Source organism: Arachis hypogaea, chromosome 5 (genome assembly GCF_003086295.3).
Source record: "Arachis hypogaea cultivar Tifrunner chromosome 5, arahy.Tifrunner.gnm2.J5K5, whole genome shotgun sequence".
Taxonomy (NCBI): domain Eukaryota; kingdom Viridiplantae; phylum Streptophyta; class Magnoliopsida; order Fabales; family Fabaceae; genus Arachis; species Arachis hypogaea.
Genome location: NC_092040.1, coordinates 10741423 through 10752402, shown reverse-complemented (window position 1 = coordinate 10752402; position 10980 = coordinate 10741423). Strand labels below are relative to the sequence as shown.

General features: G+C 34.6%; 1 protein-coding gene across 1 annotated transcript; it reads left to right on the top strand.

Moving 5' to 3' along the window:
• Positions 1–7507: 7507 nt before the first annotated feature.
• LOC112800721 (tubby-like F-box protein 5) lies at positions 7508–10777 on the top strand. The gene is made up of 5 exons (XM_025843092.3): positions 7508–8036; positions 8591–8991; positions 9091–9178; positions 9512–9641; positions 9746–10777. Exons 2-5 carry the CDS (start codon positions 8638–8640, stop codon positions 10416–10418), a joined length of 1245 nt encoding a protein of 414 aa, XP_025698877.1. The 5' UTR covers positions 7508–8036; positions 8591–8637; the 3' UTR covers positions 10419–10777.
• Positions 10778–10980: the final 203 nt, after the last annotated feature.

Here is a 10980-nt window from a genome sequence, read left to right as displayed (position 1 = left end):
TGTTTGAATGAAAAGAAAATAAGAAGAAAAGAAATGTTAAAAAAAATAATTTTAATCTTGTATTATAAAATATATTAAAAAAAGTGAAGAGATAATATTAGAAGTGATTAAAAAAAATAAGTTTTTCTTCTTTTTTCTTTTCAATATTAAAAAAAAAAATTGATAGATCCCACCAATTTTTTTCACCATTTTTCTTTTTTCTCTAATTTCTCTTTATAACCAAACAATAAAAAATAATCATTTTTTTCCTCTTTTCTTTCCTCCCTTCTGTTTGCTTCTTGTTTCAATCGTTAACACATCAAACGTCAATGTCTGGTCGAAATCTTTTTGCAACAAAATTCATCTAAAATTAAGAGATAATAATAATAATAATAATAATAATATCACGGTGAATTGGTGATATTTTTGGTGTCTGTTTTTTTTTTTATTTATGAATTGGTGATATAAACATGCATGAATGATGATACATATCTTGGAAGTATTATGAAATATATAATTACATATTTTTAACACTTGCATTTATCCATTTCTGTTACTATATATAACACGAGATCTGTATCGAGCATAATGTTAATTACTCCCTTTAAGGCTGCCTTCTATTTCTATACACGGTTGTGAATAGTATCATCCACTTGTTGAGTCACCAGCCTTGTGGCATCGACCCACCAAATCACTCTTTCATTTTTTTATAATTTATTTTAATTTTCATTATAAGAAACAATCATTATAACGTATAAGAGTACTTTACTTTACATATCAACACTCGTGAATGCTATCCACTAATATCCAGCTGGAAGTTTCCGTACATCTCTCTATTTTTAAAATAGTGCTAAGCTAAAATGATTCATCACTTATTCTCCCCCCCCCCCCCCCCCCTTTTTTTTTTGTTTGGTGGAGTTCTTTTCCTTTTAATATATGCTAAAATAATTGCAATGTATGACGTATAATTAATTTGTTGTTAATACATTTATTTTTATTCTAATTAATAATTGGAAAAATTGCATGCGCTTTTATGTAGTGTGAGACGGCTTTTCCTTTGTTATAATATAAGTCAACCATCAAATCCATATCTTTAAGTGAGAATCAAATTTTATTAAGAAAAGAATCTTATTTACTAAATTTTACAGAAAGCACTAAATCATATACTATCAGTTACAAAGACTTTTCAAAGTAATCAACAACAAAGGTTCGGTTTAGTAAAATTTTTTTAAATTAATTTTTAAAAGATATTTTTTTAAATTATAGTATTTATATTTAATAAATTAAAAATAAATTTTAATAAATACAAATAACAATAAACATATTTGGTAAAATAATTTTTAAAATTTAAAAATATTATAATAGACATTAATATAAAAATTAAATTTAAATACTAATTAATATATGAAATTATATCAAACTTTTTAATTTTAATTATCATAAGTATAAGCTATTTTTAAAAAGTTTTATTTTATGGCTTGGTTTGGTAAAACTTTTGAAAAAGTACTTAAATTCTTTGTGTTGCATTTGTAAATAAAAAAAAATCATGTATTTGTGCTTGTAACCAAGGTTGCGAGAACCGGACCGGTCAAAGAACCGATAAAATTATTGGTTCAATGGTTCACTGGTTCGATCGGAATTTAACTGGGGTTCAATCGGTTTAATTAAATATTAAATAAAATTATTAAAAAATCTAAAAATAATTTTAAATAATAAATATACAAATTTAATAATTTCTAACTTTATAAAATTTAAAATTTCACATAATAAAAAGCAAAATTTCAAGAAGAAAGCTATGTAGAGTCAGCATCTAAGCATAAATATGCAGCATATACATATAGTATTCTTCCATACATTTTTTGAAACAGAGAAAATTTCATTCAGGATAAAGGAAAGACATCTAACATAGCCAAGTTCTGAACATGGCTTGGGGCATCTTCCATCCACATGCGATTTGGAGTGGTAAGAGCTAAGGTTGCTAATTCATGAGCTACTCTATTCTTTTCCTTCTTAACATGACTAAATTCCACAAATCTAAATAATAAGTGAAATGGCATCAGTAATAAAAGTTCCAAAACAAGAATTAAAACACCTTCTCTGTTTGAGGGCACCCATTACTTTTATATTGTCACTTTCAAGAATCACCTTTGAAAAACAACAGTCTTTTGCAAAATTCAACCCCAAAATGCTGCATATGCTTATGCTTCATGTCTAAATTGTTAATAACTACAACACCAGCAGCAGTTTAAATACAACACCAAGAACAACACAGCAAGATTATTAACAAAAAAATACATATTATTGTGTAATATAAATTATTAACAATTAATCAATAACACAGCAAAAAGAACAATTATTAACACCATAACAAGAACACAGTAATAGCCAAAAACACAGCAAAAAGGATTGCAACAGCACACCATTCCATACCATAACACAGCAAGAACGACTTTCCAATACCCAACACAGCAAGAACACAGCAAAGAGGAAAGGACTCACTTACCAGAATCTTCAGCGAGCACAAAAGAGCAGAGGGAGGCGACCGCGGCAGAGCAGAGGGGGCTGAAGAAATTGTGGCGAGTACGGTAGAACAGAGGGAGGCGACCACGGCAGAGCAGAGGGGGCTGGAGAAATTGCGGCCAGCACGGCAGAGAAGAGGGATACCTGCGACGAAGGAGAAGGAGGAGCGACTGACCACTAATGGACGACGCACACGAATGGCGGCTGCGGGACGCGGTGGCTGCGGGACGTGGTGGTTGCGGGACGCGGTGGCGGTGGGCTGGTGGCTGCAATGGTTCTCAGCTTCTCACTTCTCAGAGAAGAGAGGAGAGATGAGTGGCTATGGCTTCAATTGACAATTGGGATTTAGGGTTTTCACTTCAGCACTTGCCCTTTATCTTTTTCTTTTTCTTTTTTTTTTTAAATTGTATACAAAACGGCGACGTTTAGAGGATGCATTTTCGAACCGAAAACCCTCTAAAAAACTGGACGGTTCTACCGGTTCACCAGTTAATCGCCGATTCGACCGGTTTTTTTACCGGTTTTTTGCCAAATGGCTTTTTAGACTTACACGGACCAGTTAGCTAACCGGTTCCCGGTTATTCCGATTGAATCGACCGGTCCGGTCCAATTTTTAGAACCATGCTTTTAACATTTAAAAGATAATGATATTTTTAACGGGTCTGCTACACATACAAGCAAAAAGGCCCTACAAGTTTTACAAGTTTCCAGCCCACACATCATTCACACGCGCACTCATCTAAGTTTGAATGGAACGTAAATTACACGCGCCCCACTCAAACGGTTTCTCTTCGCAAATAGTGCTCCTTAATAGCGCACTCTTCCACTTCTCCAACCCGTTCGAAGAAAACACAAACCGTCCATTTTCGAGCAACATTCCAAACTACAAAGATAGCACTCGTTGCGAAGATCAAAACTCTCCATCAATACAACATAGAACTCTCGATCAACAATCTCCAGAAAAAACAAAGTTATAATACTCAAGGTACGTTACGTTACTACTTTACTCATATTCTATACTTTTCAGATTTTGAAAACGAAGAACTAGGTTTTACTGTTCTTCTACATTCTTCTAGGTTTTACTGTTCATCTACGTTCTTCTAGGTTTTACAGTTTTTAATGTTCTACTTGTTCTAGGTTTTAGTGTTATTCTTGGTTATAGGTTATATTGTTCTTCTTAGTTGTTCTAGGTGTTACTGTTCTTGTTGTTCTAGTTCTTCTGGTAACTGATTTTTGGAAGTATATTGCTTGATTTGGTGGGTGTATATGGAGTATTTTGTTGGGTGTATATTTCTGAACTGATATACTATAATATAGTGATCACTTGCAACTGTTCTAATATTTGCTTGTCCATGGGCGTATATTGCTTGACCTTGTAATGTTGCTTGACCTTGTATATTAATGCATGTTTGAGTAATATCTGACTGATATCTATGGGTGTATCTGACTCATATTTATAGTGTATCTCAATCATATGTATGGGTGTATCTGAATCATATGTATGGGTGTATCTTACTGATATCTATGGGTGTATCTGACTCATATCTATGGGTGTATCTTACTGATATCTATGGGTGTATTTTTTATTTCAGAAACAATGGCAGGCAGAAACTAAGCTGGAAAAAATGTAAGAACATATATATGTCTTAGACGAAATCAGTTTTATATAATAGAAATATATCTGACTATAATTTCGCTTTGCTTTGTTTACAGCAAACCAAATACCTTAAGTGTGCAACCTATTTGTTAAATGAGAAATTCAGAAACATGAGCGAGGAGAAGAAAACAATTGTTAGGAATTTGGGATTTGGTGGCCTGATGCACATCCCGCCACAGATTAATGCAAACGAACACACAACTTACACCCAAGTGTCAGATAGATTCTAAGGATATTGACACTGATTAATGTAACTATTATATGATTGATGTAACTGATTAATGTAACAAATTGAACACATGCTGTAAAAATTTACCAATTATGAGTAAAATTCTCTCTACTGTATTCAAAATGTCTGAATTACAGGTACAATAATATGAAAGAAAACATCAAACCAAATATACACCCATGACCTGACATTTTTTACACCCAAAGAAAGTTGAATATACACCAAAAATTCTATCTCCCTGATGCTTTATCCCTAAAACCCTGAACCCTAAACCCTAAACCCTAAAAACCTAAACCCTAAACACTAAAACCTAAACCCTAAACCCTAAACCCTAAAAACCTAAATCCTAAACACTAAACCCTAAACCCTAAATCCTAAACCCTAAATCCTAAATCCTAAAACCCTAAACCAAATGTCTGAATTACAGGTACTATAATATGAAGGAAAACATCAAACCAAATATACACCTATGACCTGACATTTTTTACACCCAAATAAAGTTGAATATACACCCAAAATTCTATCCCCCTGATGCTTTATCCCTAAAACCCTGAACCCTAAATCCTAAAAACTAAACCCTAAACCCTTACACACTAAAACCCTAAACCCTAAATCCTAAAACCTAAAACCCTAACCCTAAAACCATAATAAAAAAACAAACAATATTTTATAACATAAACAGCATATTGTGAAATATATATATATATATATATATATGTAAAATGTGAAACACAAGAAAATTCACAAAAATACACCCAAAACAACAGTACTTTTACACCCATATTCTGTAACTATACACCCAAAGAGTTCTCCGCTGCTGCTGGTACTCTGAACTGATAATTCATAACATGTCCTTGAGCATCTCTGTTTAGTTTTCTGTGCTGTTTGAGCATCTCTGCTTTACTTAGACAGCAATGGTGTGAATGATCCAGCACAACCTTTGAAATGATCCAAGCACCAACATCCTTCAATGTGTGTATATAAATTCTTGGTCGGAGATATTTTAGATTTTTATTTTCTCTCTCTGCTACATGTAATCAATTGATTCTTAATCTCGTTTTTCTTCCTATTTGTGCTCTGAACTCTTGTAGAAAAACATGCAGCCTTGGCGTAGTTCCTGTAAAATTTTCCAACATCTTCAAGGGTGGTAAAGGTCATTCTAACCTTGGGAACAAACTGGTCTTCAATAACAGAGAGAGGCTACAGAATTACACCCAATCAGGTCTAATCTAATACACCCAAACGACAACAACTTAACTAAAATAACAAAAAAGCCATAAACTTTAAATACACACATGCTTTCCCAAAAAATACACCCAAAAAATTCTGATCTACACCCGAGCGTCTGCTATAAATTGTAGATAATTAATCAAAACTAATACATTAAATTCAATCCACAGATTTATGTTCACACGTTAGTTTCACAGTCAATGTTACAAATTATTCAGGTATACCATGTCAAAAAAAAAAAAAAATACACCCAATCAGGTCTAATCTAATACACCCGAACGACAACAACTCAACTAAAATAACAAAAAAGTCATAAACTGTAAATACACCCATGCTTCCCCAAAAAATACACCCAAAAAATTCTGACCTACACCCAAGCGTCTGCTATAAATTGCGATAATTAATCAAAATTAATACATTAAATTCAATCCACAGATTTATGTTCACACGTTAGTTTCATAGTCAATGTTCACGAATTATTCAGCTACACAATGCTAGACAAATAACTGCAACAAAATTCAGAGTAAATCGTATGTAAATCAAACTTCAGCAACTATATCAGATTCAAATTCATAATCCACTTTGCCTTGATTCAGCTGACAATCTGAGGTTGAATCATCCATTATCTTCAAAACGAGTTCAAACTTTGATTTCAAAAACTAGAAAATCGAAAAGAAAACGAAGCTGGAGTTACAGAGAGAGGAACTAACGTCAATGACGAAGAACAAACCAATGAAAAAAGAGGGAAAAAGAACGATCGAAAAAGCAGGGTGAGAAGCGCGAAAAGAAGAGCGAAGAAATTTGGAAAGAAGGAGAACGAAGAAGGAAACAAATCTTTTAAATTTGGAAGTTATATATAGCGCGTGTAACGGACGTAGCACTTGGAGCGAATTTTGGGGGGCGGGGGGGGGGGGGGGTTAGGGGTTAATTAACTTGTAATGCTTACAAGCTCTAATCGCTTGTATGCAGAGCTTTTCCGTATTTTTAAAAGCACTTAAGATAAAACTTTTTAAAAATGATTTGTACTTATTAAAATTAAAAAATCTAATATAACCTTATTCATTAATTAATATTTAAATTTGATTTTTACATTAATATCTATTATAATATTTTTAAATTTTAAAAACTATTTTACTAAATAAACTTATTGTTGCTTGTGTTTATTGAAAGTCTTTTTAATTTAATTTACTAAACATAGATATTATAAATTTTTTTAAAAAATATTTTTTAAAAATTAATTTTTTTAAACTATTTTAAAAAGATAAAAACTTTACCAAATCAAATCTAAATATTTTTAAAAATACGTCTATCTTTAAAAAATTACAAATATAAAAACATAATCTTTTTTATTTACCAAAACACAAAATTATGAATTTGTACTTTTTAAAAACTACTAACGCTTCTTCAAAAATTTTTTCAAACCAAACCCTTTCAAACATTATTATTAATAGTACAATACATATTTAGACATTCATTTAATTTATTTATTTTTACATCAATAATGTATCAAAATGGAAAACCCACAATACTTATAACATAGAAACATATTAAATTATAGAAAATAAAATTCAAAATTAACTTTTTTGAACAATAATCAGTTAATAGTTTTTCTTTAGACTTTTCCCCTTTTCTATCGACTACTTTGTTGACTTATGACTAGTTAAAAAAAAAACTTATATTTAGAGGAGAGTATTATACTTTGTCCAAATTGATATTTATTTTGAAATAAAAGAAGCATTAAGCAGAACCGAACAGTAACAATATAACATACATGTAAGTATCATCACATAAAAGTAATAACAGTAATAATTGAAGTGTAGGCAAGGAGGGTTCATGGATGGACATCACATACAACATAACCGTTTTCTTGCAATGAAATCAAGGGCGGACACATGAGCCACGTGTAAGAAATAGGGAGATGGTAGAGCAGAGAGAAGAGAGAGACACTAGATTCCTTGTCGATTAAAATAAGGTTAGAGAAGACGAGAGAGAGAAGGGGAGGGGTTGGGTTTGGTACTCTCTCTCTCTTTCTCTCTCTGTGTAAATGTAAATTGTAAGAAAGAAGAAGGTAGAAACGACGGTCATTACTAAATTAAGGTTCCAAGAATGTGATCCAAAATATAAAAAACCCACCTTCCATTTCTCACATCTCACCCTCCCTTTTCCGCTGCTGCCTCCGCCTCCGCCTCATCGCTTTTCCGGCCACGCGCCGCCTCCATCTCCCAACACTCTGAATCTGAGCATAACGCGCTTTTTGCGCCTTCTTTTCTCCGATTCGGTTCTTCCCACCTCCGTTTCCTCATGGATCCGGATTCTAGAAGCTCATCTTGACCTCGATTCTCTTCTCTCTCCTGAGTTTCTTACCTTTCTCAGCTGATTCGCTGCGTTTTGATCTGTTTCTAACTTGCTTCTATGTTCCAGGTATTGCTTCATCTACTCTCTCTCTCTCTCTCTCTCTCTCTCTCTCTCTCTTTAATAAAAACTTTTCTTTGGGAGGGGTGTAGTTTCATGAATAATCGTTCTGCATTCTGGTTAATTGCCTGAAATGGGGATTAGCGTTATTCTTAGATCTTCGGGTATCTGCGTAGATGCAGCTCGATTTATTTATGTATTAGGTTATTCCCTTGTTATGCTGTTGGTAAATAGAAAAAAATGTGTTAGAAGTTTGTTAAGGATGTAAAAAGTTTAGATTTTAAGCTACTTTTCTCTGGAAATAAAAAGCACTCTTTTTTAGTAGTAACCTTGTTGGATGGTGAATGTGATCCAATGTAGTTTACCCTGAGATTGGCTATTTGTGAATATGGGCTGCTTATGGTTTCGATTTCATTCAATCTAGGGTTGCTTCTGGATGTGTGACATCTCTGTTAAGAGATAGTAGTACTGCTTGTTTATATTTGTTACATTTAACGATCATGTGTTTTCCTATTGGTATGGGAGATTGAAACAGTGGAGATTTACTTCAATTTCTGTTTCAGTGGTGACATTGTTGTGGTGGAAGGAACACCTTGTATGCTGAGCTGCAATGTCGTTCAAAAGCATAGTACGGGAACTCAAGGAGATGAGAGATGGGATTGGTAGCTTATCGAGGCGGAGCGCAGAAAGCAAGCATTGGCACAGTAGAGTAAAGTCACATGTTGTTCCTGATGTCACTCTAAATCCACTTGAACCTGTTCAACAGGGGCAGTGGGCACATGTACCACCTGAGTTACTTCTGGACATAATTCGTAGGGTTGAAGAGAGTGAGACATCTTGGCCTGCACGCACCGTTGTTGTGTCGTGTGCTTCAGTATGTAAATCATGGAGGGCTGTTACAAAAGAGATTGTCAATACTCCTGAGCAGTGTGGAAGGCTCACGTTTCCTATTTCATTGAAACAGGTAATATTTTCTTTTTCCGGTTTAATGGCCCAACTGTTTGTCTACTTTTCCCATTGGATATTCTGTTACTTATGTAATATTTCATTTGTGTATGATCAGCCCGGTCCTCGTGAGTCACCAATTCAGTGCTTTATCAGGAGAAACAGAGAAACTTCGACATATTTATTGTACTTCGGTCTTGTGCCATGTAAGTTTTCATTGCTTATGCAATCCATTTCATTTTTAAAAGAAAAGGGTTGTCGAATTTGCCGTTACTCTTTGAAACTTGGAGTTAATGATTTTGAATGCCGAAGTGCCGGTTTCTTGCCTTAAATGAATGGGATTCATCATAAATAAATGTCATTTACAACCTATTAAATAAGAGAAATTATTTCCATACACAAGTCATCATCCGAATCAGTTCGTGTGTTTTCTTTCCCTCCTTTCAAGATCCATCGAGCCAGCTTATTGAATTTGGATGAAATGTGCTCTTGAATGTACACCTAAGAAGCTTGTTTTTGCTTTGATTTTACTTATACAGCGGAGAATGGGACTGATAAGTTGTTATTAGCTGCTAAAAAGATAAGAAGGGCAACAGGCATAGACTTTGTCATATCTTTGGTTGCAAATGATTTTTCTCGGTCCAGCAACACATATGTTGGTAAACTAAGGCAAGTCTTGGTCAATTGAAACTATACATGAATTACATGAATTCTTTTCAAATTTTTCACCTTGCTCCATATCATATCTCCAACTCGATCACAATCTTTGGCAGGTCTAATTTTTTGGGAACCAAGTTCACTATCTGCGACAACCAATCTCCCCATCAAGCTGGAACTCAGCCAAATGGTCGTTCTAGTAAGAGATTCCACACTAAGCAGGCGTCTCCCAGGGTTTCAGCAGGTAACTACACCGTTGGCACCATTGCCTATGAGCTTAATGTCCTACGCACGAGAGGGCCACGGAGGATGAACTGTACCATGAACTCCATACCTGTGTCAGCTATCCAAGAAGGAGGCACCGCCCCAACCCCGACATCTCTTCCTCAGATAATTGATGAGCAATTCCCTTTGTCGCCATCACTGAAAGGAAAAGCTCCAATAATAGACGTAAGCTCCACAAGCCTCTTGGAGCTGCCAGTGCAAAGCCAAGGCTTGGTTGAGCCTCTAGTACTTAAAAACAAGGCCCCCAGATGGCATGAGCAGCTGCAATGCTGGTGCCTAAACTTTAAGGGTCGTGTTACGGTGGCGTCTGTTAAGAACTTCCAACTCGTTGCCGCTGTTGATCCATCTCATAATTTGTCCACCGCAGAGCAAGAAAAGGTAATTTTGCAGTTTGGAAAGATTGGGAAAGACATATTTACCATGGATTATCGATATCCACTCTCTGCCTTCCAAGCCTTTGCGATATGCTTGAGCAGCTTTGATACTAAACCAGCCTGTGAATGAGACCCATGTCGCAGGATCATCACCTGCTGGTCTGTTTCATATAAATATATATACACTATTCTAGGCACAGTCCATCACATGCAGCTGAAAATCTTAGCTATGCAGTGGTTAGTAATCCCGCCCCCTCCTCCTCTGCGGGGGTGGGGCTGCTCCCCCTTTTGTCCTCCTCCTCCTCCTCTGATGTGTTAGATGTTGATTGTGGATTTTAACCTGTATGTTATTTCCTAGCTCTGCTACTAAGATTAAATTTAGTAAATCTTCTATTGTATAATATATAGTCGCATAGTACTCTTAACTAATGAACCTCCTTTCATTTTCCTTTATCACTTAATTTGAAGTTATAGTTTTTCTTTGCCGAAGATTATTGTTTTCCTTCTATGATTACTTCTTGTCAGCAGCCATGCAGGCATTTTGCAAGATCCCAGTATCATTTTCACTGTTATTTCAAACGTTTTTTTGCTCATGTCATCGGGAAAAAAAAAATTTAAATCCTCGGCTATGTGGTGCATGGTGCATGTTGTTTCAAGTTTTCTTGCAAAATAAATAATTGGAGTTCGGAGAA